This window comes from Heloderma suspectum, chromosome 1 (genome assembly GCF_057233095.1).
Source record: "Heloderma suspectum isolate Gila_16-S chromosome 1, 16-S_ref, whole genome shotgun sequence".
NCBI lineage: Eukaryota > Metazoa > Chordata > Lepidosauria > Squamata > Helodermatidae > Heloderma > Heloderma suspectum.
The window spans coordinates 298,371,493-298,397,822 of NC_139458.1; the positions used below are offsets into that span (position 1 = coordinate 298,371,493).

Below are 26,330 nucleotides of genomic sequence, written 5' to 3' on the forward strand. Positions count from 1 at the left end.
AGGCTTTTAGGCCACACAAAGTAAGTTTAGACAGAAATCCTAAGGGATTGCCACTCAGTAGACAGAAGACTCTGAGATCGGAGCCCTCTGTCTATCCTATGTCCTGCCAGCAGGAGTCTGGTAGGGTAGGAGGACAACAAGGTTGAAAACGCTTCCTTGGTGGGTGGGACGGGCAACAGAGAGCTTTTAGGATCTTGCAGATCCTGGCCTCTCCTTCTGCCCACCAGCATGCTCCCCTTTTCGCCCCCTCTGGAAAGACAAGCTTTCCGTGGTGGCTGGTGGTGGTGGGGAGATTCACGATCGGATTTCTTTCTCCATGGTCGTAGCTGTCTATAGTTGCACAGGAGGAGATCTGCACAAGCTTATGGCTCCTCAGATGCTGTCTGAGAGCCATAGGATTGCTCTTATTGAATGATTTACAACGTAAGTGTGAGCTTAATTATATTGTTACTGAAATTCCAAATCCCTGTAAGTTTATTACCTTTTTTTTGGTATGCCTAATGCAATTCCAAGCACAATTATTTGAGAGTATAACTGAATACTCTCACTGAATTAAATGGGACTTCTGAGTAAACTGGCTTAAGTATTAGATATTACAATTCAGTTTCTATATGAAAAAAATACATACTATTTTCCTAGGCCATTTCCAGCATACATGCCTTAACATATATTTTTCAGTCATAATTAGCAAATATACCATACCATCTTGACCGATGTCTTTAAATACATATATACAAAACACTCCTATTTCCTCTATTTTATGATAATTATAGCACCCTGGAAAAAGTTTATACGTTTCTGTCACTCATATACATAATCCTTAAAACAATAACACATCACTCACTTTCAGCTCCACAAAACAAAACACAATATTAATTCCTTACCTTTAACATCCCCAGGAGCTTCTGCTTTTACAACCAACCTTGTTTTTGAAGACATGTTATAGAATCTCCTAGATACAGTTGTGCCAGATCAACAAAATCTTCCTAAGTTCTCAACAGAAAGTTCCTGCAATATTCTCAGTTTGAGGAAGCTGCTCTTTATGTTTATTCTTGCAAATGAGATCTGGTCTAAAGTACAGGAGCACAGCCTAAACTAGACGTGGCATATTCTGCACATTTAACACCTGGGTGTTTTAGGAGCAAATTTTAAATTCGCTGGTGCCCCTCTTATTAATGTCAATAATATCCTGCCGTTTATCAGTGACACCACCTTATTCCACTGCTACTTTCACCAACTGTTTCTTTGAGCTTCCTTTCCGATCCACCTCTGCTGTTACATGTGGAATATCCCGTTGCACAGCTTTTCTTTTCTTAGCACCTCCCCCTTTCAGGTCATCTCATGCTGCTTTGAGGAAACACCTTTTTACCCCACATCCTGAAAAGACTCTATATCCCATTCTTCTCAATTAGATTTTCTACTTAAACATTTTAATTGAATATTTGGCTTCAAATCCATTTATTTGCTTTTCTCAGATGGTAGTGCCAATGTAACACTTTGCACAAGGAAAAAAATAATGTTGCTAAGTCTTCCAGGGATGATAACAGGGCTATGTCAGGTCTCTACAAGAGGGTGTCGGGGGGAGAACAGGGAATACCTTGCTGCTGCCTTGTTTTTTTTAGGGGCAAGGGGGAATAGCTGTGCTGCTGTAAACCCACACCCTTAAAAAAAGGTCTAGAGATAAACACTCCAGAATGTGTATGAGTCTCCCAAATGCTGTGAATGAGCTCTGCCAATTTCATTTTTGCTAGCAAAAATGGGGAAGTTAAAACTGCCAGCACTGTGCGCAGGAGGAGAGAAAGCATACACCTCCCAAATTAAAAAAAAACACACACAAAATGTTACAAAAGTGTTACAAAATGATTAGCTATTGCTGTGAAGAACAGGATAGCAGTGACGCTTTAAGTTGCCACTTTTAAACTCCTGCTTTACAGAAGGCTAGTTAAGCATCAGTATGCTGGACCAATAAATGGAGGGGTCAGGTCCTCATGAGAACGGGTTTTTAAAACTAAAAGTAAGGACAGATTTGACATCACTTTGTCGTCATTTTCTGCCCCTGTGCTGTTTATCTGCCACTGTCAAATAAACTGTTCTTTTTTTTTTTTTTTAAACAAAGCATCACCAGGGAGATTTTTGTGGACTTCTACAAGCCTTATTCCACAAGTGTATGCAACTGCAGAAAAAACATGGTTTTAAATTCCTCTCGTGAACCTTTTGTGCCTATATAGAATGGACAGAAACAACAGACCAAAAGGGAAAGCAGCTGCCTTGTCTGATCAGACCAAAGTCCAGCATTGTGTTTCCAATAGCAGTCACTGAGATACCTCTGGGAGCTCAAAAATAAAGCAGGCAGGTTATGACTAGCCCTGCGACTCAATCATTACATTTATTCATACAGGTTTTAGTTGATTAATTGATTAATCAACTACACTCGCACAAATTTGTGCAATTATTTTTGAAGTAAGAATCATACATTCACTGTTGTTATTTTTAATAAAGCACACATTGTCATACCAGGCATGATTTCATAAGAGGCATTCCTCCTGTGTGTGGGAGAAGGAAGAATGCCTTCTCAAAATGGTTTGGGTCCAGGACATCTGAAAGATTACTTCCTCCCATATGAATGTGCATAGTTTATAATCTTAGAAGGCCCTGTAGTGTGTCCCACCACCAAAAGAGGCTAGCTAGATGGGTAGAAATGCAGGACAAGGCCTTCTTTGTGGCACCACTCAGATTGTAGAATTTCCTCCCTAGCGAGGCCAGACTGGCTCCGACTTTACTCAGTTTTAGGTGAGCAGTGAAGACGTTTTTGTTTTGATTGGCTTGTAATTGTTTTACATATGGGGTTAATACTGCCCTCAGAGAGTTTAATTATACATGTGCTATCAAATAAGTAAATAAACACCTCTTTTAAGATGCTTGTCCTATGCAGTTTTTCTAAGTCCTTGTATTTAAAAAAAATGTAGATTTAAAATGCACTGTTAATTTGGGGGCACCTTTACAGTTGATTATTTTTTTAACCAAGGAGGACGCAACCTTATGGGGATAGTCAGCCGCCTCCAAACTCGGAAGTGGCCGACTATCCAATGCACGGCAGGCGGAGCGGATCCTCTTCTCTGTGCTCCAGCCTCTCTGCATTTGCGGCTAGACGGCTGATTCCAGCTGTCTAACTGGGGTGCTTCAGAGCAGGGGGAGGACTGATGGTGCAGAGGAAGTGTCATAATGGCGCTTCTGTGGTCCCCTCCCGCAGGAATGCCCCATTTTTGCCCGCTCTGCACTGCTGTTCTGAGCGCAGAGCCGGGGATGAACCGTGCCTCCTATGAAGCAGCAGGTGAGGGGGCGGGGAGTCGGATTTCTGGGAACTGAAAAATCCTATGGCCATCTAGACACTGACCAGCAGCCATAGGATTGTGCCCTTAATCAAGTAAGTATTGGAACCCTAGTTATGACCATCCCATATTGTTCTTCACCAGTATCTAGTAACCAGAATTATACTGTTTCTCAATACAGAGGTTCATAGGCAGAAGAGCTGGGTCCAAACATGGTAGCAATGATGTCTGAATCAACCGGGAGCTAACTGGGAATTTTAGTACCTGCACGTATAGTTTAAAGTTTTCCAAATACAGCACTCCTTTCATTACACCACATTGGTTCTGGGCTGTAAGAGCACAATTTAGTCTTGCAGCTGCTATCAAAGCAGTCTTGGTGTATGATCTCCTCCCTGATATGAATCAGGAAGTAGCTCTAACTGTTCAGGGATCACCTCCTCTCTCCTTAAACTGTGCAAGTGCCACATCACCTGTAACAGTTTTTTGCCAATTCATTCATGGAAGCTGTGAGGAGCTTCCATTACCCATAGTGTGTAATCCTATGCATCTATAATCAGAAGTCAGTTTCAATGAGTTAAATGGGACTTACTCCCAAGTAAGTAGGTATGGGGTTGCTGCAATCCTATATCCACTTCCCTAGGAGTAAGGCCCATTGAACTCAATGGGACTGAGTTATGAGTAGATATGTATAAGATTATGCTGAGAAATACATTTTATGTCCTTACAGCTCTCTTCCTCTGCCCTCATCAAATGCTTGTTAATATCCCTTGAGACATTTCTTCGTCATCTGTATTATTGCACTATTTTGCAATTGGGCACAGTATTTAATCTAGCCTGAGTAGCATTTTATCTTCTTCTCTTGGTGCTGCATCACTTGCATCTATTAGATTAGATTGAGAATTTGCATAGTTTGTGTAGTTGCATTTTTTCTACACAGAGAAAATGGCATAATTTGGTATTTCTGGGTTACAGAATTTTGGCTTTCAAACTTGTAATATGTTAAATTCTCTGCAAATATTCCAACCCTTCTCTTTTCCTTACTAAGATTAGACCTGGAAATGCTGCAGCTAGCGACACTGCGGGATAAATGTATTAACTGGGATTCAAAGACCGGCTTAGGCTCATTTAAGACGCTTGTGTTAACCTAGTAGTATTTTTACCCTTTTCTTTGAAAAGATGACCTTTGTCCATGCCTCATCACAAAGAACTTTTGAAACTCCCTCAGTTTCAAGAGATGCTTGTCATATGGCATGAAGGACTGATGTTCGAGAAAAGCAAGGCTAAGCTTCTTGGGTTCACTGGTTGCATGACTCTTTGGATCTTCTCGCCCATTTGCATTACTCTGAGGTCTGCAAAGTATGGTGCATTGCTTTAAAGCAGGGGTTATCTGATGCATCCTTGGCTTTAAAGGACATTTGAAAATATGCCATTACTGACTAGCTCAACACAGCACCTTATGAGTGTACCAAAGTCCTTTAAAAAGTTTTTGGCCTGACAATTCTATTCTGAGGTGTCTCTGGGATGCTTTGATGGTAATAATTCAGTTAAACAAATGACTTTTAGACTTTGCTGTCTTGCAAACCTGCCTCGTTTCAGACAGATAGCATACACTATTCATGTAGGTCATCGTATGCAACTATTGCACATGTGTGCATTTTGCCAAGCTCACATTTTTATTATTTACCAGTAAAATTTACATACTGCCCTTCAGCAGAGATTTCCAGGGTGGTTTATGTACAAGGAAGCCACAGTCAATCACAGCTTCCTAATGCATCTACATGCTGAAAAAATACATGTCTGGGATTGTCACACATGCTGATCTACACAAGGATTTCATACGATATCCTACAGGAAAGTGCTTTCCATATAGGAAATCTGTAACATGCACATCGTATTACTTTAAACATGTTTACTCAAAACGAAGGCCCACTGAGTTCAATGGGATCTACTTCCTAGTAAGTGTACTTCGTAAGCATGCAGTCCTGTCCACATAAAAAAACCAGATCACCATAAAAATTAAAAAATGTATTAGGACATGAGCTTTTGTGGACAAGACTCCATTTGGGAGAGGGTCTTTAGCTCAGTGGTAATGCATATGCATTTCATGCAGAACGACCCAGGTTCAATCCCCAGCATGAAGGTTTAGGTAGCAGGAGGGGAAAGACCTTTGCCTCAGACCCTGAAGAGGTGCTGCCAATCAGAGGGTACCTTCATACTAGGCACTTAGTGTGGAATTACCAAGCTTTGCTTCCTCACTTTTTACAGGCCATTCACACAACACCTTCATCCCATCATTGTCATCTTGTATTTTCCCTGTAGTTCTTCCGACTTTTCTCAGATTGCAGAAAATCCTACTTTTTTCCCCTAGAAGAACGGAAGAGCAGCACGATCTCCACAGGTGCAGATGCTCTTAGTGCTCAGCTACTCCTCTGTCCTTTTAAGTTGGCAAGGCTTTGATGCTGGCAGTGATGTACTGGGCAGGTGAATCTCTTGCATAGGTTATAGTCAGTGTGCGCTGTTGCGTTTCATTTTATCACGCTTTTTAGACTTAAATGAAAGAATGATTAGTGCTATAATACTAATTTTATATATAATAAATCTTTCTGGTCACTGCAATAGACCACCTACCTTAAAATGTAGTGACTACCAAGGTTTTTCCACATCCTTAAAAAATAGCACTATATAACACTTTAAGTGGCAATTGATTTTTTAAAAAATAAAATAGGCAGAAGAGTGTTTTAGTGTTAATTAAATAACTGATTACAAAAAACTGAATGAGGTGATAAAATGGCTCCCACCATAAAGATTATACAGAATGTGCACTGAGTTCAGGTGAATTGGAAAAGCTATGCCAAACCTACTGGTGTAGATGGAACACAGTGGGATGACCATACAGGAAAAGCGCAATATCCCTGATAGTGTGGAGAAATCATTGCAATTTTCCTTGCAGCTAACAGTGGGAAAACAATGATTGTTAGTGCAAGGAACCACCCATCTGGAAGCAAATACTATGTAGACAATACTATGCTAGATGGTCAAATAGTCTGGTATAAGGCAAGTTCTTATGTTTACGTCAGATACATTAAGTGTTATCCTCAGTTGGCACAGGAATAGAGGAAGACATTGTAAACAGTGGGCCCAAAAGGTCATGAAAGGCAAAAGGTACAGCCTGTGATACTTCTATGCAAAACTAATGTATACAGGATAAGCACAGTGACCATTCCCAACAGTCAGAATGTGAAATGTTGGACTATACTTCTGGCTATACATAGATGTTTGGCCACATTGTTTACCGTTCCACCCCCACCCCATATATACAGATAACCCTTCATACCTTTGATGAAGGGGCATGTAACCCATGAAAGCTTATGCCTCACTGAATTCTTAGTCTTTAAGGTGCTACAAGACTCCTTGTTGGGTTTGCAGTCACACAGATTTACACAGCTACCCCCCCGCCCCCTTCTGAAGTTTATTGCCACTGAACCCGTGACACTCCAGAAGGCTGCAATCCTAGGCACAATGATTTGAGAATAAGCCTCACTGAACTCAATGGGGCTTACTTCTGAGTAAACAGGCATAACGTGGTGCTGCTGGTTACTACTCAACATGCATAGGCAGTGATGCAGCTAGGTAATTTTAGACCCTAGATTTAATGGTTTTATGCCCAGGCTGAGTAGGTGGCTTTAGATGGCCACGTGTATTACTTCAGTTGTGAAGCACCAACCAACGTTTCCCTTCTCCCCTCTCCCCTCACACATACGAAATCCCCATTCCATACTTTCCAACTGCTTCTACATTTCTGATATGTTAGAACCTCAGCAACAACACTGTTCGCCAACCTTAAGATAAAAACACTCCGAGCGTGTGTGGATTTTCATTTTAAACTCACTTAAATAAGACACCGTCGTGACTACGGGTATAAAATGTGAGTTTGCTTCAGCTGCCCTGATCACCTCAGCACCTGGGGGGGTCATCTGCCCCCCCCAGGATGTGGGGTACTGGACTTTGCCCCCCAAGTCCAGCCTTAGCTGCACCACAGTGCATAGGCCACAAGGCTGTTAGATACCCCGGCCACAAGCTAAGATGTCTCCATATCAGCCTCGCTCAACCCAGCACCCTTCAGATGTGTTGTACTATGGCTCCCACCATCCCCAGCCAACGGGCTGGTCAGAGATACTGGGAACTGTAGTTCAACACATCTGGAGGCCGCCAGGTTAGGGAAGGCTGCTCCACAAGATCCTGGAGGCGGATGTCGCCCCCAGGGGGAGGCTCCTTTTCCCCTACCCCACCCAGCTCTCACAGCAAGGGGCGCTGGCTGCTGAAGACAAAAGAGGGGCTCAGGCTGGGCGTGGAGAGGAGAGATCCCTTCAGCAGCAGCAGCAGTTCTCACCCGGCTTGCCGACAGGCTGCGACTCTCGCACTAGGAGCGGAGTACAGTCCTCTTCTTCCTCGGCCTCTTCGGGCTCCGGGGTCTGCATGGCAACCTGCACGGTCCGGGCAGGCGCTGGACTCGAGGCAGCAGCCCACCCGCCGGCTCGCCTTGGTTTAGCACAAGCGTCAGCAATAAGCAAGCAGCCACGTGACTGACAGCCGGGCGGAACTGTGGCCACTGCCGGGACTCAGCCCTTGCAGACCTCGCTCGCTTTCGCGGCCATCTTGGGCACTGGCACGGCCCGCCGGGGGCGTGGTGGTTGCAGGGAAGGGAGCGGGGCCGGGCTCTCGCTCCGCGGCGCAGCCGGTGGAAGCCGCTTCCCAGCCTCCATCCAGGCTTGTCCGCGGGATTTGTTCTCCCACTGACCTACCCACGAACCTCATGCCGTGTATTCTGCTGTCGGGTTAAAGCCGCCGTAGAAAGAGAACGGGGGAAGAGCGGAGTTGTTATTAAACAGCCGCGGCGACTTCGCAGACTGCAGAGACCCCGCCGGCCCCATTCTCGAGCTTGGCGCGCTGGCGATGCCCTTTTGCTCAAGTCTTCCGAGTAGGGTAGATTGTGCCCGGAAACCGCCAGTTCTTGCGTTTTCCAGAGACAGCGCCGCAGATTTGATGGATCAAAAGTACATGCCGCCCAACAACGAATATTCTCTGGGCGGCCTGCCTCGTGATTTCAGCCGATGTGGCTAAACCGGCATACACGTGCTTTCTGGATTGTGGCGCTTTCAAGTCTTTGTAATGCGACATCCTGTAGGTAGCTACGCTGACAGAAATTGCGTCAAAGTCACAAGGAGCAACCCACAAACCGCTCACTCTGGAGTAATCCTTGAGTATTTCATTTATTACATGTATACCCTGGCTTTTCCTCCAAGGAGCCCAAGTTGGCATACATGGCCCTCCTCTCCATTTTATCCTCACAACATCCCTGTGGGGAAGGTTAAGCAGAGAGTCAGTGACTGGCCTAAAGTCACCCAGTGCCTTAGCAAATGATTTATGGATAACTGCCACAAGCCTTATTTTTTATACTTACATTTTCTTGTTCAGAGGTTAGATTGGAAGTGGCTCGGGGAGCCTTTTTGGCTAAGGGGAGGGGGTTATACATGCTGAAAGTAAGGGAACCGCTTTCTTTACCATTTACTTTTATTTCCATAGACCACCTAATTTAGCAATTCTGGAGAGTGTTCTGTATCTTTTTGAGGAAATGGAAAGAACAGCACAGACACCTAATATAGTACTATAGTACCCAATAAAAGTGGAGGTTGGAAGATGCAGTCTCACAGTTATGGTAGAAATACAGTGCAAATATGAAGCACATTTCATGTACACAGTTACTACAGCTATACCATGGGCACTTTCAGATGAGGCTTTTATGACACCATTGCCCATTGCCCTGCCTCATTGATGGAAGTTTACAGTGGACCAGATGTCACCTTCTACTCATAACCCTCCTATGTTATTATTTATTGTTTGTTTATTGCATTTATATATGACCATTCTGGAACTAACCAAGCTGGTTTACAAACATTCAGAAATCAAAATAGTAAAACAAACATTGTAGAACGTTAAAACAGCTTTAAAAAACAAGTGAATTTAAAAAGCAAAATTAAAAAGATATCTCTTGACCCCTTTCCTGAATGCAGAGAGAGGGGAACAGTCGTTACTCCAGAGGAGAATGCCGTTTCCCGCGTCCCAACAAGCAGGTCTCTGTAAGTGAGGGTTTCTTCAAAGGGGCCTCTAATTTTCTCACCACTTCTATCTTTTTCCTTATTGCACAAAACCTCTTAAAAAGGTGGAATTGCTGCACAGTGTCTTCTGGTTGCTAACGCTAGGATCCCTCAGTCTGGAAGCATCCCATAGCTCAGTGCTGGGGAACTTGGGGCCCTCCAAGTATTGTTGGGTTCCAGGTATTGTTGAATTCCACTTACCATCAGCCCTAGAAAGCTTGGCCAATGGTGAGGGATGATAGGAGTAGTAGTTCACCAACATCTGGAGGACCACACGTTCCACATCCCTGCCATAGCTGGTGCACACCTACAAATCAGGAGCCAGGCAACCTCAAACAGCCCACCTATTATGAAGACTTTTTATCTGATCCCAAGTTTCTCCCTGGTAATAATCTTTACTAAAGGTAAATTTATGACTCATAATACATAAGTACCATGGGTGGTCCTTGCACAATATTTAGCAGATCAAATAGGGAAATTTCCCTCAAAGGATGAAAGGACATCATAAAACCTTACTGTCTGCCTCTCCACAAAGGAACTCCCTCACTATCAGCAGCCATGGCCTGCAAAAGGAAGCTAATGGGATGGAACCGTACTTATCTTCCTCCATTGCCTTTTGAAGAGCTGCAGTGTTGCCAAGAGTCAAGCTAATGGGTGCTTTGATAATTCTTCTGGAATGTCCTGATCTGCTAGAATGCACAAAGGCCTTATCTTCAAAGACAGAATGCATGCACTATTTGCAATTGTTTGTAAATGAGAGCCAGCCCCTCCCATTAAGGTAGATGCAGAACTTCTTTCAGCCCAAGGCCCAAATTCCATTTAGGAGAAGCTCTCAGGGGCTGCATTCCAGTGGTGGGCAGGCCTGAGGGCAAAGGGGGTAGGCAATCCCTTTGCCCCCAAATACCTGCATATTGTAGCTTAAAGCTCTTACTGCCAGTAACGAAGGGCGTTTCTACATGAGGCTCTTACTGCATGCTCGTGATTGGCCACTTACAGAAGTTTGCAGGTCCTTTACATGATGTTGTCATCCTCTAGGACGTCTCCTGCACTTCCCCCCCTTTATCCTGCTTTCAAAAAGATCGGCGATAAGGTGTAATAAACCTTAATGGCGCATATTGGCAGTGTGAAATGCTGCCATTGCACTTTAATTCATCTACTTGATGGCGCTGTTTCATTGAACATACAGAGCATTGCCAAGAAGGGAAGTTTTCCATTCCAAATCATGTGTTCACCTAAAGGAGTCCACTGTAAATCCTGAAAGACTCTGGGAGAAGAAAGCCCTGGTAAGGATGTGGCATTTTTGCTCAACGTAGAGAATCCCTAAGCCCCAGGAGAGGCATTCCAACCTTTTAGAATGAGGAAAAAACCTGCACAAATGCTGGGAAACCACCAAATGATTGGTGGGTGGGGTAAAGTGGGTGAGGCCATGGGAAGGAGGCGTGGTCATCTGGGGAACCCTGGAGGGCCAGACTGGTACTCCCAGGAGGCCTGAAGTGCATTAAGTGGTGCTCCTATGCCATACCTGTTGATAGAACAGTGGCCGTAGCCAGCCAGGAATTCTTGGTCAACTCACAATGCTAGCACAATTCCACAGCACCTGCCACCATGCAACACCCTTCCATTCGGCCCTTCCCCCCATGCCATGGCCAACATGCGTCTGGGAACTCTGGCTGTGGGAAAAGGGGCTGTGGGGGAAGGGTGCAGGGGAAACGTTGTGACCCAAGGAAAGGTAGAACATCTCTCCCCCAGCTGCCTCTTCTTCCCTGAAAATTGCCCTCTCCCCTTGGTGCATCATTTGGTGGCGACTGGTTTCCAGACCTGTGTGCCTGCTGCCAAATGTCTAGTTCGACTCAGCAGTTGCTGTGCCCCAGTTTAAATTCTCTTTGGCTGGCACAGCAATTTATAGGATTAGACTTTAAACACTTTGGTTTCTTCTTCCCATAGATTAGCCTGGTATATTTTGCATGAACTTAGCTTTATTCATGTTGCAATTTAATACTCGTTATTCCATTCCTGGAACTCGTGAGTTTTTGTTTCTGTACTCCTTATAAAAAAATATATAAACTCAATATAATTAATGCTTACTCTCTCTTTTAGTACAGTTGGAGTCTTCTGTACAGTGGAACCTAAGGGTTTCAGGATATTCTTGCTTAGTTGACTTCAAGATGCTGAAAGATGATAAAGAATATTTTTGTTTAGACTACATTCCACAGTTCACAGTTATTTGCTACACAGATACATCAGCTAAAGCTATTTTATTTAGCTTGCATTCTGACAATTATGACTTACAAGAACATACTGAAGTTTTCCCTCTTAGCAAAGAATGTCCTGATTATTTTTTTAATTTTTAAAGGTGCGCATTTCACTTACTGTTGTACAATTGTTCAAGCCTAATTTAATTGCAGTGTTTGTTTTAGATGCATACTACTTTTATTTTGCTTTTTAAATGATGTTAGCACACAGTCCTATGCATGTTTAGACTGAAAAATGGCCTACAGCTCCCAGCATCCCTCCAGGCATGCTGGGAGTTGTAGGACTTTTTTCAGTCTAAATATAAGAACATAAGAAGAGCCGTGCTGGATCAGACCATGGGTCCATCTAGTCCAGCATTCTGTTCACACAGTGGCCAACCAGCTGTCGACCAGGAACCCACAAGCAGGGCATGAGCACAACAGCACCCTCCTGCCCATGTTCCCCAGCAACTGGTGTACATAGGCTCACTGTCTCTGGGACTGGAGGTAGCACATAGCCATCATGACTAGTAGCCACTGATAACCTTTTCCTCCAGGAATTTAACCCCCTTTTAAAGCCATCCAAACTGGTGGCCATCACTACATCCTGTGGTAGTGAACATGCATAGGATTGCACCGTTAGGGAGTAATCCTATGGCCACTAGTCAGTGGCTAGACGGCCATAGGATATGTGCGTTTCTGAGAACTGACCTCAGAGCCCACGCTCCAAGGTCAGTTCCCAGAGAACCGACCTTTCCCCCTTTCCGCGCTGCCTCACAGGCAGTGCAAAACAGCCCCGTGCTCTCTGCTCGGAAGAGGAGTGCAGAGCGGCCAAAATGGGGCATGCTGGGGGGCATTCCGGAGCGAGGAAGGCAGAAATGCTGGTATGACACATCCTTCTCCTGCCCTGCGTTGGATTGGCGGTTGCCTCCGAGTTCGGAGGCGGCTGCCTATCCCTATAAGATTGTGCCCTTAGTTGATTAACTTAATCACAGCCATCCATAATTTCCAAAAGTCTTGTGCAGATAGATAAAATGATGCAGAACAGCTATTTTATTTGATGGCAGGAAGGAGACAAATAGTGCTGTGACATGGAAATAACTGGGTTGTTATGGAAAGAGCTTTTGTAGGCAACCTAATTCATTAGCTAGTTGTCTTTTAGGGCATTCAGTATATACAGGCCCTGTCCTGCTATGGGTGGGTAAGCCTATGCTAGGAAAATACAGAGACAAATCCAATAGGCAATTCAGTTAAACAGGCAAATGGTCAGGCACAAAAGTTTCAGTCCAGTGTGGTATCAGATTAAGGCAGGAGTGGTCAGGATACAGGCAATAGTCAAAGTACAGTATTACCAGGCAAGTAGGTGGTTTCCAGAAGAGAGGTCCGAGGCACAGGCAAGGTCAAAGCACAGGAGAGTAGTCAAGTAGAAACGCAAAAAGCAAAGTCAGGCAGGAGTCCAGAGGTCAGCAGCACAAAGCAAGGGCAGGCGAAACAGAATACAAGGCACTAGGAGCTGAGGTAAGGTGTCGTGAGTAGCCAGTAAGTATCCACAGAGAGCTTATATGTATCACTTCAGAACTGTGCATCAGGAGTCCTCGTCATGAGGAGGGCCTTACTTCCAAGGAGCCCTTTCCTCATGAGGAGCCCTTTACAACAAGCGGGCTCTCCATCTGGCCACCATCCTAGCCTGAATCTTAAGGCCACGGCATTCGTGGGGGCTTGGCACGCACCTCTGCCTCAGAAGCTGAGCTCTCTGCCTCTCAAGGAGGCAGATCTGAAGGCATCAGCACTGAGGGGCCTGGGTCATCTTGGGTAGTGCCAGGGTCCTCTGAGGCAACTTGTTCCCTGGGTAAATATGGCTGTGAAGGTTCAAGCTCTTTCTCTGATGAGGAATCCCTAGGTGAGACATGGCAGGTCCTTCTGTGTTGGCAGCACCAAAAGTGGATATAAATAATCACAGACAGTTGTATATACAACAAGGGAATACAGGAGCAGAAAAATATGAGATATGAAATTTAAGAGGAAGGAATCACACAGATGGCAGTGACTAATTCCTGCTGAGCAAGGTCAGTAAATATATGTACAGAAATCACAAACTTCTTTGGTTATTTGGCAAAGGAATGGACACAAGTGTGAAGTCTGAGAGAGACACACCAGAGCAGCTCACAAAATATTGCTAAATCATGCATAATGTGAAGCTCACTAAGTCAAAATCCGCTTATAATATTGTTTCCAGCTGCTTGGACTTATTTGATCTACTCTGGGTGCCGCAGGGACTGTGGTCACCAAAGTTCCAAACCCCCACACCCCCAATCACAGATCATTTATTTGAAGTATTGTTATGTCACTCCTCATCCAAAAAGGCTTCCGGAGCAGTTTACAGTCAGGGCCAGAAATATTGGAACAAGGATAACTGTTTTGGCAGTTGGCCTCTGTACACCACCACATTGAAGTTGAAAGGTAGGAAACACACCCAGATGGGAGCGAAGTCAGGACTTTCAGCTGTAATTCAAGGGGTGTGACAAAAGTGGGGCACTAACTATTCAGGAAGTACAGCCAGTGGCATACACACACACACACCCATCGTTGGTGGCTCATAAGTAATGGAACAAACCAACATTTCAAACTTAAGGATCGCCTTTAATACCTGGATGAAAATCCTTTGCAGTCAATGACTGCCTGAAGTCTGGAACCCATGGACATGATCAAATGCTGAGTTTCCTCCCTCGAGATGCTTTGCCAGGCCTTTACGGCAGCTGCCTTCAGCTGCTGCTTGTTTGTGGGTCTTCTGCCTTCAGTCGCTGCTTGTTTGTGGGTCTTTCTGCCTTTAGTCTGGTCTTCAGTAAGTGAAAACCATGTTCTATTGGGTGGAGATCAAGTGACTGACTTGGCCACTGAAGAACATCCCACTTCTTTGCCTGGAGAAACTCTTGGGTAGCTTTTGCTGTATGTTTTGGGTCATTATCCATCTGCAACATGAAGCGGCGACCTAACAGTTTGGCAGCATTCGGCTGAATCTGAGCAGAAAGTATAGCCCTATACACTTCAGAATTCATCCTGCTGCTTTTATCAGCAGTCAGGTCATCAATAAACACCAGTGGCCTGGTTCCATTGGCAGCCATACATGCCCATGCCATAACACTGCCTCCACTATGTTTGACAGATGATGTGGTATGCTTTGGATCATGAGCTGTTCCTTTCCTTCTCCATACTTTTCTCCTCCCATCATTCTGGCACAAGTTAATCTTGGTTTCATCAGTCCAAAGAATCTTATTCCAGAACTGGGCAGGCTTTTTTAGGTGTTCGCTGGCAAAGGCTAATCTGGCCTGTCCTTGAGCGTTACCAGTGGTTTGCACCTCATTGTGAAGCCTCTGTATTTACATTCATAAAGCTGTCTCTTGACTGTAGATGTTGACAATGACATGTCTACCTCCTCAGGAGCGTTCTTGACCTGACTAGATGTTGTGAAAGGGTTCCTCTTCACCATGAGCAGAATTCTGCAGCCAGTCATCCACTTTAGTTTTCTTCCGTGGTCTTCCAGGCCTTTTGCTGTTGCTGAGCTTGCCATTAAGTCCTTCTTTTTCAGGATGCTCCAAACTGTTGTACTGGCCACTCCCACTGTTTTTGCTCTCTCTCTGATGGGTTTATGTTGTTTCCTCGGCCTAATGATGGCCTCCTTCACTCACATGGACACCTCTTTGGACCTCATGTTGGGAATTCCAGTGAACAGCTACCAAATGCAAATGTAACACTCAGAACCACCTCCAGGCCTTTTATCTGCTTGATTGGTCATGGGGCACCCAGGAAACAGGCCACACCTGGCCATGCAGCTGCTTGTCAGCCATTCGTTCCATTACTGCTGAGCCACCAACGATGGGTGTGTGTGTATGCCACTGTCTGGACTTCCTGAATGGTTGGTGCCCCACTTTTGCCAAACCCCTTGAACAGCTGAAAGTCCTGACTTCGCTCCCATCTGGGTGTGTTTCCTTTCAACTTCAATGTGGTGGTGTACAGAGGCCAACTGCCAAAACAGTTATCCTTGTTCCAATATTTCTGGCCCTGACTGTATAATCAGTTAAACAAGACAATCCCTGCCCATAGGTTTACAATCTAAAAAGACACAGTACACAAGGAAGTAGGAATAGGGAGGGAAGGTGGGGGTGTGTGAATTAATTACTTAGCAGGGCTGGTGGAATGACCCTGCTGTCCCTCGCATCTCCCTCAGCTCAGCCTGCTGGAATGGCTGGAGGTATTAACAGTTGAGGGAGGAGAAGCTTTGAAATCTTTCAGCAGGAGCCATAATATAGATTAACCCCACCCATTTCCTCTTCTGCATTTCTTTAGAGCAATCTCTTCTCAAACAGAGGTTGGCTAATCAAAACTTTAAATATAATGGTTGCCATGAAGTTGTAGTATCAGCCCTAGACCACAGGTAGGCCGACTTCGGTCGCGTATGGTCTGTGTGTTTTTTTAAATAAAATGAAATCCCAGGGTTCACCAATCTGTCTTAAATTTGCAAAGCAAGAGTGCGTACTTGGCATACCTTAACACAGGACTGGGAAACTCCTGGCTTGTGAGCCTTCCCTACTTGGCCCACAGATACTTCCATGAAGGCCCCACTCCCTCCCCAAAGCCCCCATGCCAAAGAGGTGTCTGTAGGCTCTGTGTGCCCTTCACCCTTCCTCAGGAGCCACCACTTCAAGACCCCTTGAAGGGGCAGTTTCTGAAGGGGTTTCTGTGGCAAAAAGGAAACTGCTCTAATTCTCATTCTCATTCTCATTCTCATTCTTTCTCTCTCTCTCTCTCTCTCTCTCTCTCTCTGTGTGTATGTATATATATATATATGAGAAGGGGGGTGGGGTTCGCCACATCCACTTTGGGCTCTTGCCACACCCACTGCTGGCATGCACCCCCAGGACGTTTCCTGGGTTGCAATCTGGCTCTTGGGCAGAAAATGTTTCTCCATCCCTGCCTTAACAGTTAAGGCATAACTAATTCATATCAAGTGTTTTTCACTCAGAAAGTGTTATATGGGCCCTATTGTGAGGTCTGTTGACTGGATCAATAAACTGATTGATTGATTAAGTGATCCTGAGTTTGTACTGATGCTCAAGAACATAAGAAGGGTCTTGCTGGATCTGAGAAAAGGTAAAATTACGTGAATAAGGCAAGGCAATGGCACTAAATGCCTCATCTGGAACCACCCTGAGAAAATGGCACAGAAGGAAAATATTAAAATTCTTTCCCCTAGAGCTGTGGTCCTGATCTAATTCTCTCTCTCTCTCTGTCACACGCACAGAGCAAAGAGTTGCTGCTTTCACCTCTGGAAAAAACCCTGTGGGAGACCGGATTACAGATCTCCTAGTGTCATGTACGGTTTGGCACAAAATGTCATTTATCCGCAGTCAGTAGTGGAGCCTCATGTAGTTCTGATTCTTTCCAGTAGAGGGCTGTAGCCCTTCAGAAAAGAACGAAAGAGGCTCAGTGATGTAGTACAGTTATACAGGTACATTACACTGCCCACTGGCCCGTATGAATGCTCTGCGATCTGCCATGCTAGAGAGGAGATTCAACAAGCATTCTTCTTGCAACTTTGTTGTCCCTGTCGTTCAGGGAATTTAGTGACTGTAATGCATGTTTATTACATTGCAATTTCTATCGGGGTATTAAGATGGAACTGATTGCGCCTTTATTATCTCAGTTTCCTGGAACAATCTGTTTTAAGAATCCTATTGTTTAGCCGATACAGTTCCTGTAGTTACTGGGAAATTGCTAAGCTTTTTTTTTTTTTCTGTTGTAGCTGAGTTGAAAGCTCGGTTAACCTGGGTTTGATTTGCTCGGCATGGATGATATGCTGTTCTGTATGTCTTTGTATATAAATTTTGTTGCTCTATATGTTTTTGCAAATATATCTTGCTTTTTCAAACTGGTCATGGACTGCAATAAACAGATTTGGATAACTGCTGCAAATGCTGCATCTTATTTAGGTATAGCAACAGTGCTTTGTCTCTATCTCTTCAGAAATCTTTTTTTCTTCTTAAAAAATTTAGTTACTTTGTGAATAAAATGGGTGGGAACCTACAAGAGTGCACTTCTGTAGAATATTTAGAGAGGGCTAAAGGAAAAGGGTAGAGATACATCTATCTTCTTTCCACAAAATATGGTTATATAATCCATCTGTGTTGCCCTGGGACCGCAGAGCTGAAGCAAAGCATTCTCCGGCCCTTGCCATTGGCCAGGGGACTAGGGGTCACTGAGATGTTGTGCCCCTGTGGTAGAACATCGTGGCATGGGGAAGACCAGCTGTTCTCTTATTTGTCAGCCAGAGAAGGAGGTTTCCACTGCGGCAGAGTGAAGCAGCCCCTCAGGCAGAAAATACTGAAGGGTGGGGAACAGTGGCAAGGTGTTAGAGGATAGAGTTGTGTGTGCCATACGACCTGCCCTGCGCCCCCTAAGCTAACCTGCTGCCCTCAAGTGCAAAGGTGAATGTGTCCTGTTGCTGCTGCTGAAGTAAGGGTCAAACTACATGTTAGCATGTGGCTCTGATTCAGACTTGGACCTGTGCACGCTAGGAGGGGAGGATTAAACCCTTTTTACCCCTTGTTTACACAGCAGTGTCCAAAATGTCTATGCTTGGAGGCATTCTGCCCTTAAGTCCCCTTCTTGAAAACAGAAGTGGGCTCCTTTCTAAGGGATCAGGCACTCTGCCCATGCTCACATGCACTATGTCATATGTACTCAAGTAAAACAAAACTTTGCTCCCTTAGGAGGAAAGGCATTTTGCCCTTGGTGGCAGAATTTCTGAAGACAAAGGAGGGCAACATTATTTATTCTGATCGGTACAAGAGTGTAGTGGCCAATGTCTTGCACAGATATCACAAAGGGCACAATAAGCAGAAGTTTGTGGCTGTCCTGGACATGAGCCGGAGGAGCCATGGCACTGGCTGTGGAACAGAAACAGACCTAGTCACCTAGATTCTTGTCAGTTTCTCTGGTGCTATACTGCTGCTTGCTCTCCACATCAGTGGACTAGAGATGAAACCAGCATCAGGCATGGGTGGAGGGAGCTGCGTAGTGCAGTAGCGTGTACCAGAATGTCACTGTCATACTTTTGAACTTGACATGGCGCACCTGCCAAAAGGGTAGTTTACTGGTGCATAATCTTGTTAAAGGGTAGTACAGGTAACTAGTTGGTTTTCAGGGTGAAGAATGTGTTCAAACTTCTTCCACCACACGGGTTCGCATGTTATTTAGCTTGAAAAAAAGGAGGGTAAGGGGAGACATGATAGAGGTGTACAAAATTATGCACGCTGTGGAGAATGTAGATAGGGAGACTTTTTTCTCCCTCCCACATAACCCGGGGTCATCCCATGAAGCTGATTGGTGGGAGATTCAGGACAGATAAAAGGAAGTGCTTCTTCACACAGCACATAAACTATGGAGTTCGCTACCACACGATGTAGTGATGGCCACCAATTTGGATGGCTTTAAAAGGGGGAGACAAATTCCTGGAGAAGGCTATTAATGGCTACCAGTTCTGATGGCCATGTGCTACCTCCAGTATCAGAGGCAGTGTGCCTAGGTACACGTTACTGGGGAACATGGGTGGAAGGGGGCTGTTGCATTCGTGTCCTGTTTGTGATTTCCTGGTCAACAGCTGATTGGCCACTGTGTGAACAGAATGCTGGACTAGATGGACCCTTGGTCTGAGCCAGCATGGCTCTCCTTATTTTCTTATGTCACGCTAAGCCACCCTGAGGATAAGCAACCATGGGTTGTTTGCTCGCTAACCTGACAGATGATCAGGCACTCTGTGGCTTGCCATGGCTTGTTTCCCCCCTCAGTCCTCCCATTGGCTCTTGCATTTATCCTAGGTGCCTTTGCAGCAGAACTTGTTTCCTCGGTCCCTACATCAGCACCCTTTCTGCAATTGGTCTGCTGGGGTTGCTGGCTCCTGAGGGAAACTTCCCCCTGCTTGCTGCATCAGATCGCCAAATGGAATTAATTTTCTGAGCCCTTATAAATGTGCTAAAGCATTTGCAAACGTTTTAATCCCTCCCCCTCAGGGAATAATGCTCTTGCGCAAGAACAGCTGTCTGATATTTAGCACAACTTACTGATATCCCCTTCTTGTCAATGTCATTGTCAATTTCATCTTTCATTTCCCTTCCCTTGCTAGGGAAACCTTTTTTTCAAAAGGCTGCTTCACATTACACTGAAGTAAGAACACCCGCCCTTAAAGTACCTTCTCTCCTGCAGCCGCCAGCCACAAAAAAAACCCTGCCCCTCCCCACACATTTTGTGCTTGTCACTTCCCGCTGTTGCTAGCTGTCACGTATACATATGGGTTACAGAGCAGTGAGTGGGATTGCTAAACATATACAAATGTCATGGCAAAGCAATAAAACAGGGTGGGAAATTGCACAAACGTCAAGACAGACCAGTAAAATGAAGGGAAAATTTACTCAAATTTCCTAGCAAAAGACATTCCCTCTTGTGCAATTGCACAGGACAGAAAATAATGATGATGATGTTGTTGTGAAAGCAGTTTGAACACTCTCTGGTGTCCTTTTTCTCTGTTTTCAGGAGCATGGGGGAGAGGGTACTGAGAAGGGGTGAGGAAGGATGGCAGAGGCACTAGCGAGACTGTGAGGAGCGGCAGGGTTTTTTTTGCCATTCTTGCCAGACGGCTTTCTAGCCATTCCCGATAACCCATGATGAAGTCACCCTCCTGTTTGGATGACACAAGAAGCCACCATGGGTAGGAACAACCCTGCAACAAGCCATGGGTTCTCAGGGAGGCTTGTTCATGAGAAAAAAGCCATCCTGCAGAAACTGCACCAGGTTTGCACAACACAACAACCCACCATGGCTGATGAGCCATGGTGGGTTGTTGTGCTGTGCGAACCACATTACTGCGACTGTCTTAACCTTTAGGTGATCTTGAATAAGCACTCTTAATAAAATCAGCCAGTGTGGTGTAGTGGTTGGAGTGGTGGGCTGGGCCTTGGGTGAACGGGGTTTTAGTCCCCACTTGGCTATGAAGCTCCCTGGGTGACTTTGGGCTAGTCACTGACTCTCAGCATAACCTACCTCACAGGGTTATGGTGAGAATAAAATGGAGAGTAGGACTATGTAAACTACATTGGGTTCTTTGCAAGAGTAGAAAAGGATATAAATGGAATGAATGAATGAGTATGCTCTGGAGGGAGTCTGGGTGGGGGCCCTGCTTATGTACTGCAGCACTCTAAGAAGCTCAATTGCAGGATAAAATTTATTTTAAAAATGGCACTGATTTCTGTTGGGTAGCCTTCAGAGCTGCAGGATTCTGATAAAATCAACATCCATTAAATTCTATGTGATAGTGACATGCTGGAATGAGAACCAATCAAAAAGCAACAGTTGGAGGGCAATTTACATGGGACCTCTGGTGTAGAAGCAGCCACAATATTACCATTCTACTGTGATTGGGCTTGTCTGTCTGTCTGTCTGCCTTCCTTTCCTTCCAGTATTTATTAGGCTGTGCTATACAGAGTGGCAAGAATATATGGCAAGAATATACGGAAGATCTGTATAGGAAGGATAATAATATCGGGGATAGATTTGACGGTGTGGTCAGTGAGTTAGAGCCAGACATCCTGAAGAGTGAGGTTGAATGGGCCTTAAGAAGCATTGCTAATAACAAGGCAGCAGGAGACGACAGTATCCCAGCTGAACTGTTTAAAATCTTGCAACATGCTGTCAGGGTGATGCATGCCGTATGCCAGCAAATTTGGAAAACACAAGAATGGCCATCATATTGGAAAAAATCAACCTATATCCCCATACCAAAAAAGGGAAACACTAAAGAATGTTCAAACTATCGAACAGTGGCACTGATTTCACATGCCAGTAAGGTAATGCTCAAGATCTTGCAAGGTAGATTACAGCAATTCATGGAACGAGAATTGCCAGATGTTCAAGCTGGGTTTCGAAAAGGCAGAGGAGCTAGAGACCAAATTGCCAATATCCGCTGGATAATGGAGAATGCCAGGGAGTTTCAGAAAAACATCTATTTCTGTTTTATTGACTATTCTAAAGCCTTTGACTGTGTGGATCATAACAAATTGTGGCAAGTTCTTGGTGGTATGGGGATACCGAATCATCTTGTCTGCCTCCTAAGGAATCTGTATAACGACCAAGTAGCAACAGTAAGAACAGACCACGGAACAACAGACTGGTTTAAGATTGGGAAAGGAGTACGGCAGGGTTGTATACTCTCACCCTACCTATTCAACCTGTACGCAGAACACATCATGCGATGTGCTAGGCTTGCTGAATCCAAGGCTGGATTTAAAATCGCTGGAAGAAACATTAACAATCTCAGATATGTAGATGATACTACTTTGATGGCTGAAAGTGAGGAGGAGCTGAGGAACCTCATGACGAAGGTGAAAGAAGAAAGTGCAAAAGCTGGGTTGCAGTTCAACCTCAAAAAAACCAAGATTATGGCAACCAGCTTGATTGATAACTGGCAAATAGAGGGAGAAAATGTGGAGGCAGTGACAGACTTTGTCTTTCTAGGCGCAAAGATTACTGCAGACGCTGATTGCAGCCAGGAAATCAGAAGACGTTTACTTCTTGGGAGGAGAGCAATGACAAATCGTGATAAAATAGTTAAGAGCAGAGACATCACACTGACAACAAAGGTCCGCATACTTAAAGCAATGGTATTCCCCGTAGTAACCTATGGCTACGAGAGCTGGACCATAAGGAAGGCTGAGCGAAGGAAGATAGATGCTTTTGAACTGTGGTGCTGGAGGAAAATTCTGAGAGTGCCTTGGACTGCAAGAAGATCAAACCAGTCCATACTCCAGGAAATCAAGCCAGACTGCTCACTTGAGGGAATGATATGAAAGGCAAAACTGAAATACTTTGGCCACATAATGAGAAGACAGGATACCCTGGAGAAGATGCTGAAGCTAGGGAAAGTGGAAGGCCAAAGGAAGAGGGGCTGACCAAGGGCAAGATGGATGGGTGATATTCTGGAGGTGACGGACTCGGCCTTGGGGGAGCTGGGGGTGGCGATGGCTGACAGGAAGCTCTGGCGTGGGCTGGTCCATGAAGTCATGAAGAGTGGGAAGCGACTGAACGAATAAACAACAACTATAACAGAGTTCTCAGGGTGGCTCACAACAAGAAATAACATAAATTAACATTAAATTACAATAAAACAACCATTGCATTATAATACAGCATTTTAAAAGTTGCAAATTGTAAAAACAACATAAAGCTAAGACAGATGAAAAGCTCTGGGATAATTAAAAGGTCTTTGCCTGGTGCCAAAATGACACCAAGGGGGGGGGGGTACTTCCAGACAATACTTTTGTAGTGACATTGCCTCATTCAGAGAATTTTAAGTGGGGTGGGTGGGGTCAAGATGTCATGGTCTTCGGCTCTCTTCACACTTGGCACTTTATCCCACTACAAACTGTTCCTTTTGATTCCAGATCCTTTCCGGGATTTACGCTGGCCCTGTATACAGGCATCTCTCATAGCATGTCCCTCCACTCTATACCTTTTCATGGTTGGGCAGAGCTGCACAGAACAATCAGGACAGAAGGGGGCTGCTGGCTCCATGCCCCCTCCCCTCCCCTCCCCTGTTCATTGGTTCCTGTAACATGATTGATGGCTCTGCCCCATCCCTCAACAGCAGGAGGGAAGTCGGAAGCCCTTCTAATGATCTAGATAGCAGGATATGGGAGCTGGTCCCCTCCTTCCCCCAAGGGAGAGAGAGTCTTCTCAGTGGCTTACCCTGAAGTTGATGGCGCTGCTAGTCCTTCTCTGCTAAATATGTCAGTGTATGATGGAATTAAATGCAGTATATTTCTTGCACTACCAAGTTTGAAGGGTTCACTGATTTCCAGGTTCCCAGCTACAGAAGTAAGAAATCCACAAACGGACTTGTATGCAGCCAATGCACCTAGCCATCCCTAGCAGCTTCCCCCCCCCCCAAGGCGACCATTTCACGGGGGACACCTTCTTCATTAGACCCAGCTTGCTTCCCCCCCCCCATGCTGTTGCTGCTCTTCTCCCTTATTCTGGATTCCCAATGACCCTGCAATATGGGCTAGGAGAAGAGATAGTGGCTGGCTTTGTCCCCACCCCCAGCGCTGTTGTTGCTCTTCCCCCTGATTCTGGCAAGGTGGGAGGGAGTACTATGGAAAACCACCTCAGCATTGCTGCCTTATCTAAAACAACTCCACACCCCAAAAGGAAACTATTAAAAATGACCATTCCAAACTCTGCATGATGAATTTATTCAGGGGAGGAGAAAAAGCACTTTTAATACCCATTGAAATCCTCATTGTCAAGCCTTTCTCCTGTGTGGCTGAGAAGGGAGACTCCCCCATCCACCCTGGGAGGAAAAAAACCTATCAATCTGGTGAGCAAAATGGAGAAGAAGCAGTCAGTGAAGTCAACGGGAGGGGGAAAGTTCAAAGTAAATGCATTGAAGGGAATGGGAGACCTTAAGACTGTTACTCTAAGCAGACTTACAATGCATTCCTATGCATGCCTACTCAGAAGCAAGCCACACAGATTTCAGTGGCACTTACTCCCAGGAAAGGAAAGCCTTACAACCAATGGGTTTACTCAGACGTAAGCATTCCTGTGTTCAAGGGGATCTCGGAGTCCGTAGTGGAATGGGAGAGAGGCAGAAACGGTCACTGCCATTGTGGTCAATGACCTGCCCCCCCTTCCCCCCAATTTGTTGTTATGACAATCTTATTTAACACCGCCCAGCAACACCCCCTAGCACACGCCCACACAAAGTCGGATAAAGCACTAAAGGGGAAATACACTGGGGGAAAATGACGATTTCAATAGCAAGCACAGAAAATGCTAAGTTTTCCCTGTTCTCAGATAACATGGGAAGAGGGAAGGAAAGTTGTGAGATAGCAGCATGAGAGCAGTGGCGTCATCTAAAGCTCCCATTAAATCTAGTGATTAAAGAAGAATGATCCTGCTAAAAAACTCAGAGGTGATGAGAGCCTTCTACTCTTAACCCTCCTGTGTTTTCCCACATCTTCCATCTTTTTTCCTTACCACAGATAATGTGTTAAGGGGGGGAAAAGACAGAATTGCTGCACAATGCTTTCTGATAGGTAGTGCTAGGAGCCCTCCATCTGGAAACACCCTAGTAGTTGCCAGACAGATCTCTCTGGGGAGGTTAGTAATGACAACATAAGAGCCATGCTGGATCAGACCAAAGGCCTGCCTAGTCCAGCATCTTGTTCTATTACTGCCTCTGATACTAGTAGCCACAGTATGTAACAAGCGGTACCAAAATATAAAAGTGATGCCCTGACATAGGTTTGTGTAAAATATACAGACAATATACAGACAATTTGGGCAACCCATGTGATTGATGTGTGTATACTTTACATTGCCAATGTAGCATGGGCTTTGGAGCCTGTTGATAGGTGAGTGGTGGAGGGGTTTTTGGAGACCAGGGCTAGTTATATTGTTGTGATCTGAGCTAGCGGTGACCGACCAAGGAAGAGATCTTGTGGTTGTGGTGGACAGCTCGATGGAAATGTCATCCTAGTATACAGCTGCTGTGAAAAAGGCTAATTCCATGTTGGTCATAATTAGGAATAAAAAAAGAAAGCTGCCAATATCAAACTCCTCTTATACAAATCTATGGTGTGACCACACTTGAAATACTGTGTACAGTTCTGGCCACTGCACCTAAAAAAGGTTAGTGTACATTTAGAAAAGGACAACTAAAATGTTCAACTGGAGCAACTTCTTTATAAGGAAAGGTTTCAATGTCTAGGACTGTTTAGCTTAGAAAAAAGGGTAAATAAAAATAAGAGGTTTACAAAATGATGAACGGTATGGAGAAAGTTGACAGGGAGACATTTCTCTCCCTTTCTCATAATACTAGAACTGGAGCTATCCCATGAAGCTGATTGGTATGAGATTCAGGATAAAATGAAATACTTGTTCACACAGCACATATTTGCTACCACAAGATGTAATGATGGCCAACAATTTGGATGACTTTAAATGGAGACTGGGCAAATTCATAGAGGTTAAGGCTATCAAATCAATGGCTACTATCATGATGGAGATATGTTACCTCCAGAATCCAAGGCAGTACGCCTTTTGTACACCAGTTGCTGGGGAACATGGGCGGGAGGGTACCATTGCACTCATGTCCTGCTTGTGGGCTTCCCACTGTGTGAACAGAATGCTGGACTAGATGGATTTTTGGTCTAATCCAGCATGGCTCTTATGTTCTTTACCATACCACATTGCAAAAAAGGTACTTGTGTAGGCTGGCAGCCCTGAAGTGTGGGAAATGGAGGGGACCATAACAGATCATGTAATACAGAGATGGCTTCAGAATGACACCTCTCCTCTCCTTCTATGCCTTTCTGGCACGCTGTGTACCTACCTACATATACATCTCATGTATTACGTTGGCAACACCCTGCTGGAGTCTCTATTTTCTCCTCTGACTCAACAGAGACAATGATGATCACACTTTTCCCCGCGCAGCAACAGCAGCAGCAGTTCAGCTTCTTTCAAGCCTGGACTTCTCCCTGTTTGACAGGGGTGGGCCTGTT

General features: G+C 44.9%; 1 protein-coding gene across 3 annotated transcripts in view; it reads right to left on the reverse strand.

Annotated features, from left to right (window-relative positions):
• The window catches only part of SLC17A5 (solute carrier family 17 member 5), a 33,394-nt gene extending 25,503 nt beyond the window's left edge, over positions 1–7,891 (reverse strand). For 2 of the 3 annotated variants that reach the window (XM_084826940.1, XM_084826939.1), the window contains exon 1: positions 7,720–7,891. In XM_084826940.1, the coding sequence (XP_084683066.1) occupies positions 7,720–7,807 (88 nt within the window). In that variant the 5' untranslated portion in view covers positions 7,808–7,891. Of the gene's footprint in view, positions 1–884; positions 1,302–7,719 lie in introns of those variants that run through there. The other variant, XM_084826941.1, reaches the window with a different exon arrangement.
• Between the last annotated feature and the right edge of the window lie 18,439 nt (positions 7,892–26,330).